We start from the raw sequence: 14,387 nt of genomic DNA on the forward strand, positions 1-14,387 counted from the left end.
AGAACTACATTGTGTGAAATAATTTTATTCCAAGGGCTCCTAGTTGCTTATCCAATATGAATAGTCTTTTCCTTTACTAACAAAACAACAGTTTTATCAGGTGTTGCCTGTGCCAGTTTAAAAATTACATTTTCCAATACTCTTACATGCATGGCTCTGTGACATGATTCTGATTAACAAAACATTGGGATAATTTCTGCTTTCCAAATATGCATGTCACTCCTTCGTGGATATCAAGACAAAGATATGTTAGAGCTGGAGAAGCATCTTGGTTCTAAAAGGAAATGGCAAGAACCTCAGGATATTCACCCTGATACCTTTAAATTTATCTTGTGACTTCTCATTATGTAACATAAATATATTCTGAAATTTTTGTAAACTAGTGTCATTTAGTTCTCTATTACTCACAACTGAACACAATTTCTGTGACTATTGTAATTTCACTTAACTCTAACCATAACACAGGTTTGCCTTACTGACGGACAAGACTTTTCTGGTGCTCTGAAGAAAACCTTCCTTTTTATTCAGGGTTTGGCCTGATGACAGTGAATATGACTAAATAATCTCTACTTACAATGTATTAATTTTCCCATTTATATTTAAAAAAACTGTAATATTAAGGAGGCCTTTAAGGAGTTAAACTAATTAGCAGGGGAGTAGAATTTGAGATTCACGCCAGAAAATATTTTATCAACCCTCAAATTATAACTCATAAAAAATAAGTGAAATTAAGCTATTCTGGAAGCTGCTAACTCTCCATTATATATAAAGACAATAATTGCATTAGGGGTTGCCTAGGTGGCTCAGTTGGTTAAGTGTCTGCCTTTGGCACAGGTCATGATCCCAGAGTCCTGGAATCAAGTCCCGCATCCAGCTCATTGTTCAGCAGGGAGCCTGCTTCTCCCTCTGCCTGCTGCTCCCCTTGCTTGTGCTCTCCCTCTCTCCCTCTTTCTCTTTCTGTCAAATAAATTTTAAAAATCTTTTAAAAGATAACAGAAAATTCTCAGAATTCATGTACCATCTGAAACTGATCCTCAAATATATAGATAAATGATATACACAAAATTTAAAAAGGTCTAGAAGAAAAAAAGAGTTAAGCTTTCAAATAACAATTGAAATATTACTTAAAAATCACAAAGTGGTGTTAAACTTATGAATTGTGACAAAAATATATTCATTAACAACGTAAGATAAATGCAAGCTTTTGAAGTTCATAAGCAATGAGAAGGAACCTATAACATAGGCTCCTTATTCAAATTTTCAAAATACACAAAATTACATTACATAACTTTTTAGAAAAAAAAGCACTCCAAGCATCTAAGAAAAATTTGACTATAAGAATTAAAATACAGATCAAAATGGCTTTAAATTTTGATTCCCAGGTCTTGCAAAAGTAAAAAAATTCAATAAAATCAAGTTGGTTGAGAATTAGTTTCATATTATTATTTATCTAGCCACACTCCATGACATGAAAAGGCAAAAAAACAAAAACAAACAAACAAACAAAAAACACAAACATATTTTCATAAGGGCTTGAAGAAATTTCCTAGTACAGGACGGACCTCATGTCTTAAAATATCTTTTAACCACACTTGAATTAGCTGAACAAAAGGCATTCAAAAGGAACTGAGAATACCAATAAGGGCAAGTTTACTCATTTTGGTACTGAGTTTTCAAAAGGTCGAAGGCCAAATACGAAGTTTGATTAAAGGAAACACGTTTGTGAATTTTTGACTAAGAGTCTCCTGGTCTCTGGTTCAGCTAAAATCAACCATTTTAAAAGGATTTAAATGCTTCAAGGAACTATAATTGGATGAATAAAGTCATATTGTCACCTGGGTAATTCTTACTTGGCCTGTAAAATTGAGTTTAAGTGTTATCTATTTACCAGGGAAGCCTTTGCCTGACCTCTGCCTTGCTCCCATCCATACTAATTAATGCCCATCCATACTAATTAATGCCCCTCCTCTGTGACCTTTTTTTTCAAAGAATTTCTGTCATGACACTGCATTTTCAGTGTCTGCCAACAGATTCTAACCTCTTGGAGAAGGATCTCTAACTTTGCTCTCAGTATCTCCAGCCCAGAGCATATTGCCTGGATTACTTTAGGCATTTAGCATATACTTGAATGAACAAAAACTTAACTAATGTCCTTATTGTATTTCTCTCCAAAGAATCTTTTAAAATATTTGGGGAACAACTCATTTTTTTCCTTAGAATTCTGTCTATTGAGAAATAAGACAAAATTCCTGTGTGAACTAGTTTCTTCCCAGTTCATTAGGTGGGAACTTAGGAAAATACCAGAAAGTTATGTGACTTTTAAGTGAGGTGGTTTTATTCATGGAATCCTCATAGTATAAGGCCTAAACGGTCCCATAGATAACATAACAAAAGCAGTGAATAATTTTTCACAACTTTTATTACATTAAGGTATGTTTGGAGATAGGATTTTACTCCTTGGGGCAATTTTTCTTCCCATAAGGTACTAGGAGAAGTTATATGAAGTATGTCTCATCACCTTTTTTTGAATACTGCTATAACCTGTGGAAAATAATCTACAAGTAACATTGTATATTTATTTTAAGATTTTAAAAAACTCAAATAAATAAATCTAGAGGTAAGTGGTAGGGATGAAGAGAAATTTATTTCATTTTATTTTGGGCACTGATCTTCCACTGGAATAGTATTAATACTGACATTTCCTGTCCAATATTTGCAGAGATTTCATAAAGGGAGAATTTATAATTTCACAAATTGTTGATTGTTTTTTAATAACCTTAAAACATTATTTGATATTTTTACTTAGTTCTTCTTATAAAAAATAAAAAAAACACACACTAAGAAAATTCCATCTCTCAAATTGCTTTCATATCCATAACATGCTATATTAAGACCAAGGCTGGGGCACCTGAGTGGCTCTGTCCGTTAAGCATCTGCCTTCAGTTCAGGTCATGATCCCAGGATCCTGAGCAGGCAGAGGGAGAAGCAGACTCCCTGCTGAGCAAGGAGCCTGATGTGGGACTGGATCTTAGGACTCTGGGATCAGGACCTGAGGCAAAGGCAGATGCTTAGCAGACTGAACCACCCAGGCATCCCTACAATATTGTTTTAAATTTTAGTGAAGAAATGGAACAAGGAAAAACAAGATGTAATATATTAAATTACAGAAACAAAATCTGTAAAATGCTATTTATTTGTGAGGAGATAGTACTGGGTCAATGGACAATTTTTACTCCATTTTCCTTACTTTATTTATTTATTTTTTAAAAGATTTTATTTATTTGACAGACGGAGATCACAAGTAGGCAGAGGCAGCAGAGAGAGAGGGGGAAGCAGGCTCCCTGCTGAGCAGAGAGCCCGATGTGGGGCTTGATCCCAAGACCCTGGGATCATGACCTGAGCTGAAAACAGAGGCTTTAACCCACTGAGCCACCCAAGCGCCCCTCCATTTTCCTTACTTTAAAAGAAATTTTAATATTACTAGTTACCTGTAGTTTAGCAACTACAAGAGATTTTAACTCCATTTTTTTTTTATAAATTTTTACTCCATTTTCCTTACTTTAAAAAATTTTAGGGACGCCTGGGTGTCTCAGTTGGTTAAGCAGCTGCCTTCGGCTCAGGTCATGATCCCAGCGTCCTGGGATCGAGTCCCACATCGGGCTCCTTGCTCAGCAGGGAGCCTCCTTCTCCCTCTGCCTCTGCCAGCCATTCTGTCTGCCTGTGCTCGCTCTCTCCCCCTCTCTCCCTCTGATAAATAAATAAAATCTTTAAAAAAAATTTAATATTATTAGTTACCTGTAGTTTAGCAACTACAAGAGATTTTTAAAAATTTACTTGACTGGAAGTCTCAATACCACTGAATTTCCTGGGAGTTCTCAAAAAAAGAAAACAATGTACTGTAAACACAGCTAAATTTTTCACAAAACACATTATTTAAAATATCTTGTACCAGGTTATAACCAGAGTATTTCTAAAGATTTAAATATCATTTCTACATGGGAAGATCAAAAGGATGGCATCTGGATATATAACCATGGGATTCACTGATACAATCCAAAGGTAAATATTATTTTACCTGAAAGAATGAATGAATGACATCTATTCTCAGACTATCATTCAATATATTGACTAAGAACTGTGTTCTTAGACAAATTTTGAATTGGTACTGTGTATTCAAGAATGCAGTGGCTGGGAATGACCTGTAATACTAATTAATGAATACACTGATTTGTTAAAGATTTATTGAGTAGACTATTTTGTCCAAGCACTGCAAGTTAGGTCATATTTCAGATTAAGAACCTAAGTGCATTAGGGTCAGCTCTGTTTTTGAAATGAGGAGAGAAAAGATAGCTTGGGAAGCTTAAGAACTTGAGACCAAATCATGCCTGAAGAATGTGTTATGGTATATATGCCTAGAGGTATGCAGGTGGTAAATTGAGAAATTTTTTATCTCTAAAAATAAATGGAAGCACCTACAACACACAAAGAATGTGTTCTTTCTGACCCAAATTACATAAAATTGAACATTTTAAAGTAGTTATCAAAAGTTCTGGTCTATTAAAACAAAGAAAAAAAGTCTCAGTAAGGGTTTTAAAAAGTATCTTCTCTTAAGGAATACAACTTCCAGATGGATTTTCCACTATTTTCTGATCTTTAAAATATATCTCTGGATAGCAAGGTCAAGTTTTTGTTCATGGTTGTTAATAAAAGTCAATTAATCTTTAAAGAAATCTATATAATTCATAATTTGAGCGTTAGAATTATTGGCTTATGCAGGGAGATTCTTTCTAATAATAATTAAATATCATGAAGAGTTGTCTATTAATATCATTATTTCTATTGTCTCCAATGAATATAATATATAAATCACTTCATACATTGAAATTTAAAAACTCTGTGGCTACATATCAAATACAGTTGATTAAACATTTCTACTTTAAAATATGCCAACAATTTTATGAAACATCATGTACCCCAAATTACATTCTAGCTTAATCTTGATTAAAGTAAATAATTATATTCTAGCTTAAATCTTGATTAAAGTACATAATGATTCAAAATTTTTTTTCTGAAATTTACACCATGATTCCTAACATTAAGCTAAACCACATTCTAATCCTAAATATCAAATTTAGTAAAATTTTAAAGCATATTCTAAATCTAAATGGATCAATTTTGGTAAATTTTTGAAATTCATGGCAAAAATTATGGATATAAAACTGACTGATAATTTGACTCATTTCCTCTACAAAATACAAAGATTGAGGCCAATATATCACTTAAGTAACTTTTATCATTTTACATGTTTTTTCTAACTTCTGGCTTATGAAAACTACCATTATCTTCCCTATAATAACATTTTTGAATGTTCTAAGTTTTAAAATAAACTTAAAGAAATATTTCTGTATTATTTTCCTTTACTACTAAAAGCCATCTTAACCATTTTATTGGTGTCACTTTTACAAAATGTCACACTATATTTTGGACACTTTAAAGATAAAAATTTACAGTAAACATTAAATCCAGACCAGTGCCATGAAAAGGACATATCACATCAAGAACCATTCCAATAGTAGATAACAGCATCACCATGCAGAACTGTTTTACACTAGGAAAGATCAGAAAAGGAAGACTGCTTTCTATGATGCATCATGTGGGCAGACATTCTAGATTATCCATAAAAAAAAAAAACTATCAGTTGATACATACTGTCTTTGTGAAGGCTTATTGATGATATGCATTAAAAAAGTTTCTTGATATTGCAGAATTGCAGGAGTTTAATTACTTAAGGAATTTTTTATTTTATTTTACTTTACTTTGATTTAATTTAATTTTACTTTATTTTATTTTTGTTTGAAGGGCCAGCAAAGGGCAAGAGAATACAAAAGATTGGCTTCAGGTTCAAAAGCCCTGGTTCAACCCTTTGCTAGAGTGAAACTAGTAAAGCTGAATTTCAGTCTTCAAACACAAGAAAGGGATAGTCCTATAAAGCTACAAAGCTAAGATATCTCTCTCAAATAATTAATGGTGGTAGAAGGAATTTACATACCATCAAACATTATTATTCAAATATAAGGTATTTCTAAAAGCTAATAAGAAAGAAGTTTTTTCTCCTATGGCAGTATTCCCCCAGATATGCTGCACAGAGCTGCTTCCTGAGGTAGGGAAAGAAAACACGGGGATAACTTACTTCAGAAGTCATTTAGTATCTATGCAGTGTCCTACAGGAAATACTCAATGCGTGCTGGCATTTTGAAGTCTTTGAATTTTCACACATCCATTTCCTCAGAAAACTCATTTCTGTTTGTTTGTTTATTCTTCATATTTTTAATGTTAAACATTTATTAAGATTTATTGACTTCAAATTTCAAGGATTTCCAAGTGCTGGCATGTGTTAAGGTATTAGCGGTGTCTAGTGGTTTCTGATTGTTTAAAGAAAAAAGTACTTTGAAAAATAGATAATAGCTTATAGCCACAGAAAGAATGAAGTACATGATACAATGTGGATGAACCACAAAAATATGTGAAGTGAAAGAAGCCAGACACAAAAGGTCACATATTGTATGATTCTATTCATATGAATTTTCTGAAATAGGTAAATCTATGGAGACAAAAAGCAGGCTAGTGTGGAGCCTGATGCAGGGCTCAGTCTCATGACCCTGAGAAATCATGACCTGAGCTGAAACCAGAGTCTGAGCTGAAACCAGCTTAACAGACTGAGCCACCCAGACACCCCTTACTTTGAGCTTTAAAATTACTTTATTGAGATAAAATTCAAATTCCACGAAACTCACTTTTTAAAATACACAGTCCATGAGGGTTTTTTCAGTATATTCAAATAGACTTACAGTCAGCATCATAATCTAATGTTAGAATATTTTCATCATCCCCAAAGGTAATTCATACTCATCAGCAGTCATGCCTCAAGGCCCTATTCCCCCAAGTTCCTGGCAACCACTAGTTGTTGTCTCAAATAAATTTGCCTACTCTAGAGATTTCTTATCAATGAAATTATAAATATGCATCTTTTGTAAGTAGTTTCTTTCATTTAGCATAATATTTTCAAAATTCATTCAGATTGTAACATGTACTTTATTCCCTAGTACTACCAAACAATATTCCATTATGAAGATATAGCACATTTTTAAAAATCCATTCATCTTTTGTTGGAAATCTGGCCTGTTTCCATTTGGGGAATATTGTGAATAAATCTCTGCAGACATTTGTGTACAAGTTTGAATGAATGTAAGTTTTCATTTATCTGGTATATCTGAGTAGACTTTCTCAATCAAATGCTAACTTTATGTTTAACATTTGAGGAGTTGCCAAAATATTTTCCAGAGGGGCTTCACCATTTTACTATGTCATCACAAATGTGTGAGAGTTTCAATTTGCCTACATCTTAATGGTTATGATTGTCTGTTTTTTATACTTAAATCATCTTAATGGGAAGGAAGTGGTATATAATTGTCGATTGATTTACAGTCCTCTAATGACTAATGATATTAGTCACTTTAACATGCTTATTGGCTATTTGTATATCATCTTTTGAAATGTACCTGTTCAAATAATTTGCTCATTTTTAAATTTGGTTAATTGCCTTTTTATTATTGAGTTGTAAGTGTTCTTCATAATCTGGATATGAGTTTCTTATCAGAGGTATGATTTGCAAAAACTTTCTCCCATTCCAAGGGTTGCATTTTCATCTTTCTTGATTGTGCTCACTGAAGTTCAAAATTTAAAATTTTTATAAAATCCATATTATCTGGTTTCTCTTCTGTCACTTGTGCTTTCTGTGTCATGTTTAAGAAAGCATAGCTTAATCCATGGTCACACAATTAATTTGAAAATTTTGCTGTAAGAATTTTGTGGTTTTGTTCTCACATTTAGGTCTTTGATCCATTTTAGATTAGTAATTATATATAGTGTGAGTTAAAGGTCTGACTTCATTCTTCAGCATACGGATTGATATACAGAAAAAATGGTGTGCCACCACCATTTTTTTAAAAAAATTACCTTTTCTGGAATTGAATTTTCTTGACGTTCTTGTTGCAAATCATTTGGCCATGAAATTAAAGCTTTATTTCTGCACCTCCAATTTTATTCCATTAAACTCTATGTCTATCTTTGTGCTGGTATTATACTGCCTTAAAACTGTAGGTTTGTAATAAGTTGCAAAATCAGGTGTGTGTGGCCTCCAACTTTATCATTGGTTTATAAAATAAGTTGCTCTTCAGGGCCCTCTAAATTTCCATATAATTTTAGAATCCGCTTACCAACCCCTACAAAAAGACAGCTCTAATTTTCATTAGAGATTGTGTTAAATCTGTAGATCAATTTAGGAGTATTACCATCTAATTAATATTAGGTCAAATTAGCCACCAGACAGGTCAAATCACTTGGATGGAACCTTTAAGAGGGATGCAAACCTATTCTGCCACCACCAGTGGCTGTTAGTCTGGTTTTTACAGCTACCATAACTTCAAGGCTGCTGCTTTTCAGGTAACTGCATAGTTAAGCTATAGTGAGATGGGAAGAGAAGAAGTCAAAATGTTGTAAAACTCACTCTTCTTAGCAAGATTCCACCATTTTTCTGGAATAAACACCCCTGGATTGATGTAGGTCTTTTCCAGAGTTATGAAAAAGTTGATATTCACAGTTTTTGCCACTCTGTTCATTTATTTTTTTTGGAGGTCCTTAATGTTCCATTCCAAAATTGCTTCTCTGGCTTATTTATTTTTTGTAGCTGTTTGTTTTAATATCCATTATCTGCAGCTGAACTCCATGAAAACTCTCTAGGAAATGTCATCCTAAAACACTGAAGAAAATGTTACTTTCAAAAGTCTTGTTGTCTTTCAAATATTAAATTAACAGTGTCATTTTTTCAGTTCTTATCTTGCATGTTGACATAGCAAGGCATCTTACACGAGTGTTATCTGACCACTCTACCTGCATTACCTTGTCCAGCTTGCTTAATATCCCTGCCTGTCAAGTTCCTTTTTTGTAAAATGAGGATTATAACCACACATGTCATAGAATTTTTAAAGTATTATGCAAGGTAGTACTTATAAATTATTAAGAGTAGTGCCAGATCAAAAAATATTTTATATAATATATAATTATTCCATGGAAAATGTTGTTGGTGTACTGACAGGGACTGCATTAAATTTGGGCAGCATTAGCTTTGGGTAGTACAGACATTCTAACAATATTTTTTCTTCCAATCCATGAGCATGGAATGTCTCTCCATCTTCTTATGTCATCTTCAATTTCTTTTATCAGTATTTTACAGTTTTCAGAGAACAAGTCTTTCACATGTTTGGTTAAGTTTATTTGTAGATATTTTATTGTTTTTGGTACAATTGTAAATAGGATTGTATTCTTAACTTCTCTTCCTGCTGCTTCATTATTAATGTATAGGAATGCAGATTTCCGTATGTTGATTTTGTATACTGCAACTTTACTGAAATCATTTATCAGTTCTAGCAGTTTTTTGGTGGTCTTTAGAGTTTCCTACTTATAGTATCATATGACCTGCAAATAGTGAGATTTTTTTCTTCTTCTTAACCAATTTGATTGCCTTTTTTTTCTTGTGTACTTTCTGTGACTAGGTCTTCCAATAATATGTTGAATGGAGTGGTGAGAGTAGGTATTTTTGTCTTGTTCCAGACCTTATGGGAAAAGCTCTCAGTTTTGCACCTTGAGTATGATGTTGGAGGTGGGTTTTTGGGATAAGACTTTTGTTTTGTTGAGGTATGTTCCCTCTAGACTTACTCTGCAGAAATCATAAATGGATATTTATCATAAATGGATATTGTACTTTGTGAAATGCTTTTTCTGAATCTATTGAAATGGTCAAGTGGTGGTTTTTTTTTTTTTATTCTTTTTGTTATGGATGCAATGTATCATGTTAATTCTTTTGTGAATATTGAACCACCTATGCACCGAAGTAGTTTTTTATTATTTGAAAATGTTCCAATACAGAAATGGAGAAAGTTATGCATATGGGGCTTCTACACTGGTATTACTTATTAATACTCCTGTATCAAATGCTCAGAGCAGTTATTTGTTGTGCTTGGGTAACACACGTTCTGATTCGCTGTTGAGTAGTTCTATCATCTCTGGTTTTCAGTTTCACTATTTAGAAAGTAAGATTCCATAGCCAAATTAGAGAAATAAATATCATGGCAAAGATTTCTGGTATCATCATGTGACTGAAGAGTTTGCATTAATTTTTGCATTAATTTTCTCAAAGTCTCACAACCATCTCTTGGATAGGGAAAGACAGAAATGGAGCTAGCCCCTTACAATGCAGTTGAAGACTGAAAAAGCTTTCTTGCCAGATTTCAAGGACAAATCTTCATGAATCAGGGCACACCACCTTAGTTGCTGTGAAAGTATACCCATGCTTTAGAATCAATGCATGTTCTTTAAGGCATGTTTGCTTGTAAGAGAACCTTTGTCTTTATGATAGGCCTAAGTATTTTCCTATTTCTATTACAAGAGCATATTATTTGAATTATGGTTAATTTACTTATGGAAAAGATGCACGCTAATTTTTTTAGGAGATTTGGCTACTGCATTTTTATATGTTACATGAAATTCAAACCACAACAGAAAAGACAATCTATATAGGCTAAATAAATGTTAAAATTTAGTGATATAAAAATATTTGTCAGCATTAAAAATAAATACAAGAGTTTACTTAAGTGAGGAACTGTGGTGTTTTTGAGATATAACCTCATAAAAGGTGGGAGTAAAATTTTAAAAAATGAAAGAAATAAAAGAGAAATAACTCCTAAGACTTAACAGACTTCAAAAAGAAAACAGTAAAGATGATAAAGATATAAGAAAAAAAAAACCCTTATAGTAATTATTTCATGGAAATCTATCAATGTTAATATAAAGGTAGACAGTAATAAAATTTTGATCTGGGATCTATTTCCATGTTAGCCATTAAATTGAATTCTGAGGTAAGTTAATTCTCTTAGCTTTCATGAGCTTTAGGTTGCCAATCTTAAAAATGCCTGCTGCTCAGGCCAAAATATAAGAGATCCAATGGAAAACTCTTGAAATCATTCGAATTAAGTAACATATATCTTTGGCTAGATATTTATATTATGTTGTAGTGCCATTTTCACTTAAACTAGAGATATGTATATGTGTTAGCCAGTAACTAAAATCATAATATTGTTATCTTGTTAATATTTTATTGTTTAAGAAAGCTGAGTGAGAGGGTGAGTGAGTAATGGGGTTTAGGAAGCTGCCTTAAATTCCAAAGTTCCAAAGAACCCACCAGAAGAGACCAGAAGGTGCAAACAGCTGTGTAGGCTTGCAGGAGAGAAACCAAAGCCTCAGCCTCAGATTAAAGTCAGCAGCCTGGTGACGAGGGGCTCCTAGGGGGAATACTTTAAATAACAGCAGCAGAGGTGAAATGCACGCATGAGTAAAGAAAAGAGAGAAAGACACTTGGTTATACCTTTTTTTTTTTTTTTTTTAAGTTGGATGAATGAAGAGATTTACAAAGGTCAGATATTTAATGAATTGACTGCTTGGGTAGTGAAACAGATTTGGACTGTCTGAATCAGACGTCTTAAAAACTCAAGAGAAGGATTTTGACACAGGTATATGTAAAGGCAGAGACATGTATTTTTTATAAACTGTTTGAAAATATGTTCTATTGAAATATGAATTGAAAAACCTTATTTGATATGAAAGATGAAATAAAAGTTGATATATATTTGTCAAGAAATGAAAGTTCACATTTTAATAGCCAATTACCCAACTTTTAAGATACCATCAGAATACAGTTTTTGCTTTGAATTGTAATTTTAAAACCTTTTTGAAAAAAAAAAAACACACAATTACAAACACAAACCCGTGAATATATCTTTATTGTGAAAAATTCAACAGAAATATATGTAGAAGAAAGAGTTAATTCTTCACTGTCCCTCAACTCTTCCGTCCACCAAGGTAATGGTTTTAAAAATACTTATTTTTGGACTGTTTTCCTGGAGCTACTTCTATGTCTTTTTACTATGAATTTTTATATATGTATATATGCAGTACATCTGTATATATAACTTCATATTTGTATAAATATGTGAAAATATAACCATATTATTTATATAACTCCACAATTGCTCTATTTTTATCTACTGTCTTTAATAATTTTGATAAGTTTCCATGTCAATATACAGAGAGATCTACCTCATTCTTTTTAACAACTGCCTAGAATTTCATTGGATACATGTATCATAATTTAGTATGCCTTTTATTCCATGAAAGATATGTATCATTGTAATCTATCTTCTATTAAAGGTCATCTAGGTTGTTTCCATATTTTTACCATAATAAGTATAATTTCAGGGATTTATGATAAAAACAAATTAATTTTTAAATTACTATCCTCAAGTTAATGCAAGGCAATGGTGAATGTTCTTTCTTGCCTTTCAAAATCATTTTGTCCTTTGCAAACTCCTGTGATTTAATTTTCATTGCTTGATGTCAGCTTAAATGAAACTAATTGTAAGAGATGACCACTGGGGGAAAAGTCTTGAAATATTTCAACAGACATATGACATATTTCAAAAGACACATGTTCTCTGAAATTACAGTTATATTTTTAAGGCATGATCCTGATGAACCACTTTATAAAAACAGCAGAATATTAGACATAGAGTGAGTTAAAGTGTGTTTGAAATTCAATTCTAATCAGGAATATTCTGCATGATATTATATGCCTTACAGTTCTCATCTGTGGAGAAGAAGAATAATACTTTTTTTTTTAAAGATTTTATTTTTCTATCTGACAGAGAGAGAGAAATCACGAGTAGGCAGAGAGACAGACAGAGGTTGGGGGATGGGAAGCAGGCTCCCTGCTGAGCAGAGAGCTCGATGCGGGACTCGATCCCAGGACCCCAGAATCATGACCTAAGCTAAAGGCAGAGGCCCAACGCACTGAGCCACCCAGGTGCCCCAAGAATAATACTTTTATTTGTGTCTGTGAGGAATAAATTAGGGATATCCCCTGACATAAATAATATATTAAATAAACTTAATTCTACTTTTCTAATAGGTATTTCACAAATGCAAAAAATGGTATTGAATTCTGTTGTGTCAGGTGTGTGTGTGTGTGTGTTTGTATACCCCTCAAAAATTACAATATGAAGTACTTCTATTAATGTACCCAGTGTATCCTTGGTAAAGGGACTAGAAATTTAAAATTGGGAAACTAAAATCTGCCTGGAGGGGTTTTGTGCCCAATATCTGGGTCAATATCTGGATAAGTCAGTTAATTGCTATGACCATTTGCTCTCTTAACTATATGCTAGATTGTCATTAAATGTGTATATCAATGAGTGGTTTTCAAAGTATAGTCCCATACTAGCAGTGTCACCTGGAAAATTGCTGGAAATGCAATTAAGCCCCATACCACACCTACCAAACCAAAAACTTTAGAACTGAACACAGCAATTTGAGTCCTCTGCATGATTGTGATGCATGCCCAACATAGAGAAAACACTAGTGTATATCATTAAGACATCCATACTAAAATGTGGAATGTTATTCATTTCAGTACTTATAACTACAAACAAAATATACACAAACAGCACATTTTAATGTATCAAGTGAAAATATCAATATTATAGAGAACTCAAAATAGTGACACACATTCTATGTTGCTAAATTCCCTCCAGATTAGTCTGTTACCTGTGCTGCCTTTTACCCAGGTTTCAGAAGTGACACTCTTACTAAGTATTTTCAGATGCTCCTCAGGTAACTGACGGGTCAAATCTGGAATTGTTTTCAGCATTTTCCATACAGTTTTGTGTTCACGCAATGTCCTATAAATGGGCCTTAAAACAACATAAAAAAGATTAGCAAATAGAGAGAACACAGCTTAACTACAAAGAGACAAACCAAAAATTACTGATTTTCAAGCTTTCAAATTTGCATTTCTTTTTTTATTACAGGTTTGCTTAAGGATACCTATGATGATACTCTATTTTTGTTTTGTAATCAACTTTAGAGTTTATTCTCTTTCCAGCACTAAGATGTACATCCTTGAAACTTGAAACTTAAGGAAATTACCTAATGTCTTTACCTTCTTTTTATAGAAAACTCAGTGCTTCAATTGTAAGACTATATCTTTTACTATTAGTCATTATAATAATAAAGACCTCCTTTGTTTAGTAAAAAGATTGATTTTTTAATCCAGTGTATACTTTAAATCCTTTCCAAGTACTATTAAATTAAGTGAAGCTGCAATTTAACATTTGATAAATATTTTAACTGAAAAAAATGCACATGTAATTTTAAATAAAACACAGTCATCCTGTGATGGATGGTATTTATTTGCTTTAATCATTAAATTCACTATTTAA

At 32.7% G+C, this 14,387-nt stretch overlaps 1 protein-coding gene across 1 annotated transcript in view; it reads right to left on the reverse strand.

Annotated features, from left to right (window-relative positions):
- Window positions 1–13,856, reverse strand: part of LOC123387175 (cyclic nucleotide-binding domain-containing protein 1-like) — a 76,209-nt gene extending 62,353 nt beyond the window's left edge. The window contains exon 1 of the mRNA XM_045063132.1: window positions 13,714–13,856. Coding sequence (XP_044919067.1) covers window positions 13,714–13,816 — 103 coding nt within the window. The 5' untranslated portion in view covers window positions 13,817–13,856. The remainder of the gene's footprint in view (window positions 1–13,713) is intronic.
- Window positions 13,857–14,387: the final 531 nt, after the last annotated feature.

Source organism: Mustela putorius, unplaced genomic scaffold (genome assembly GCF_011764305.1).
Source record: "Mustela putorius furo isolate JIRA1106 unplaced genomic scaffold, ASM1176430v1.1 tig00003846_pilon_pilon_pilon, whole genome shotgun sequence".
NCBI lineage: Eukaryota > Metazoa > Chordata > Mammalia > Carnivora > Mustelidae > Mustela > Mustela putorius.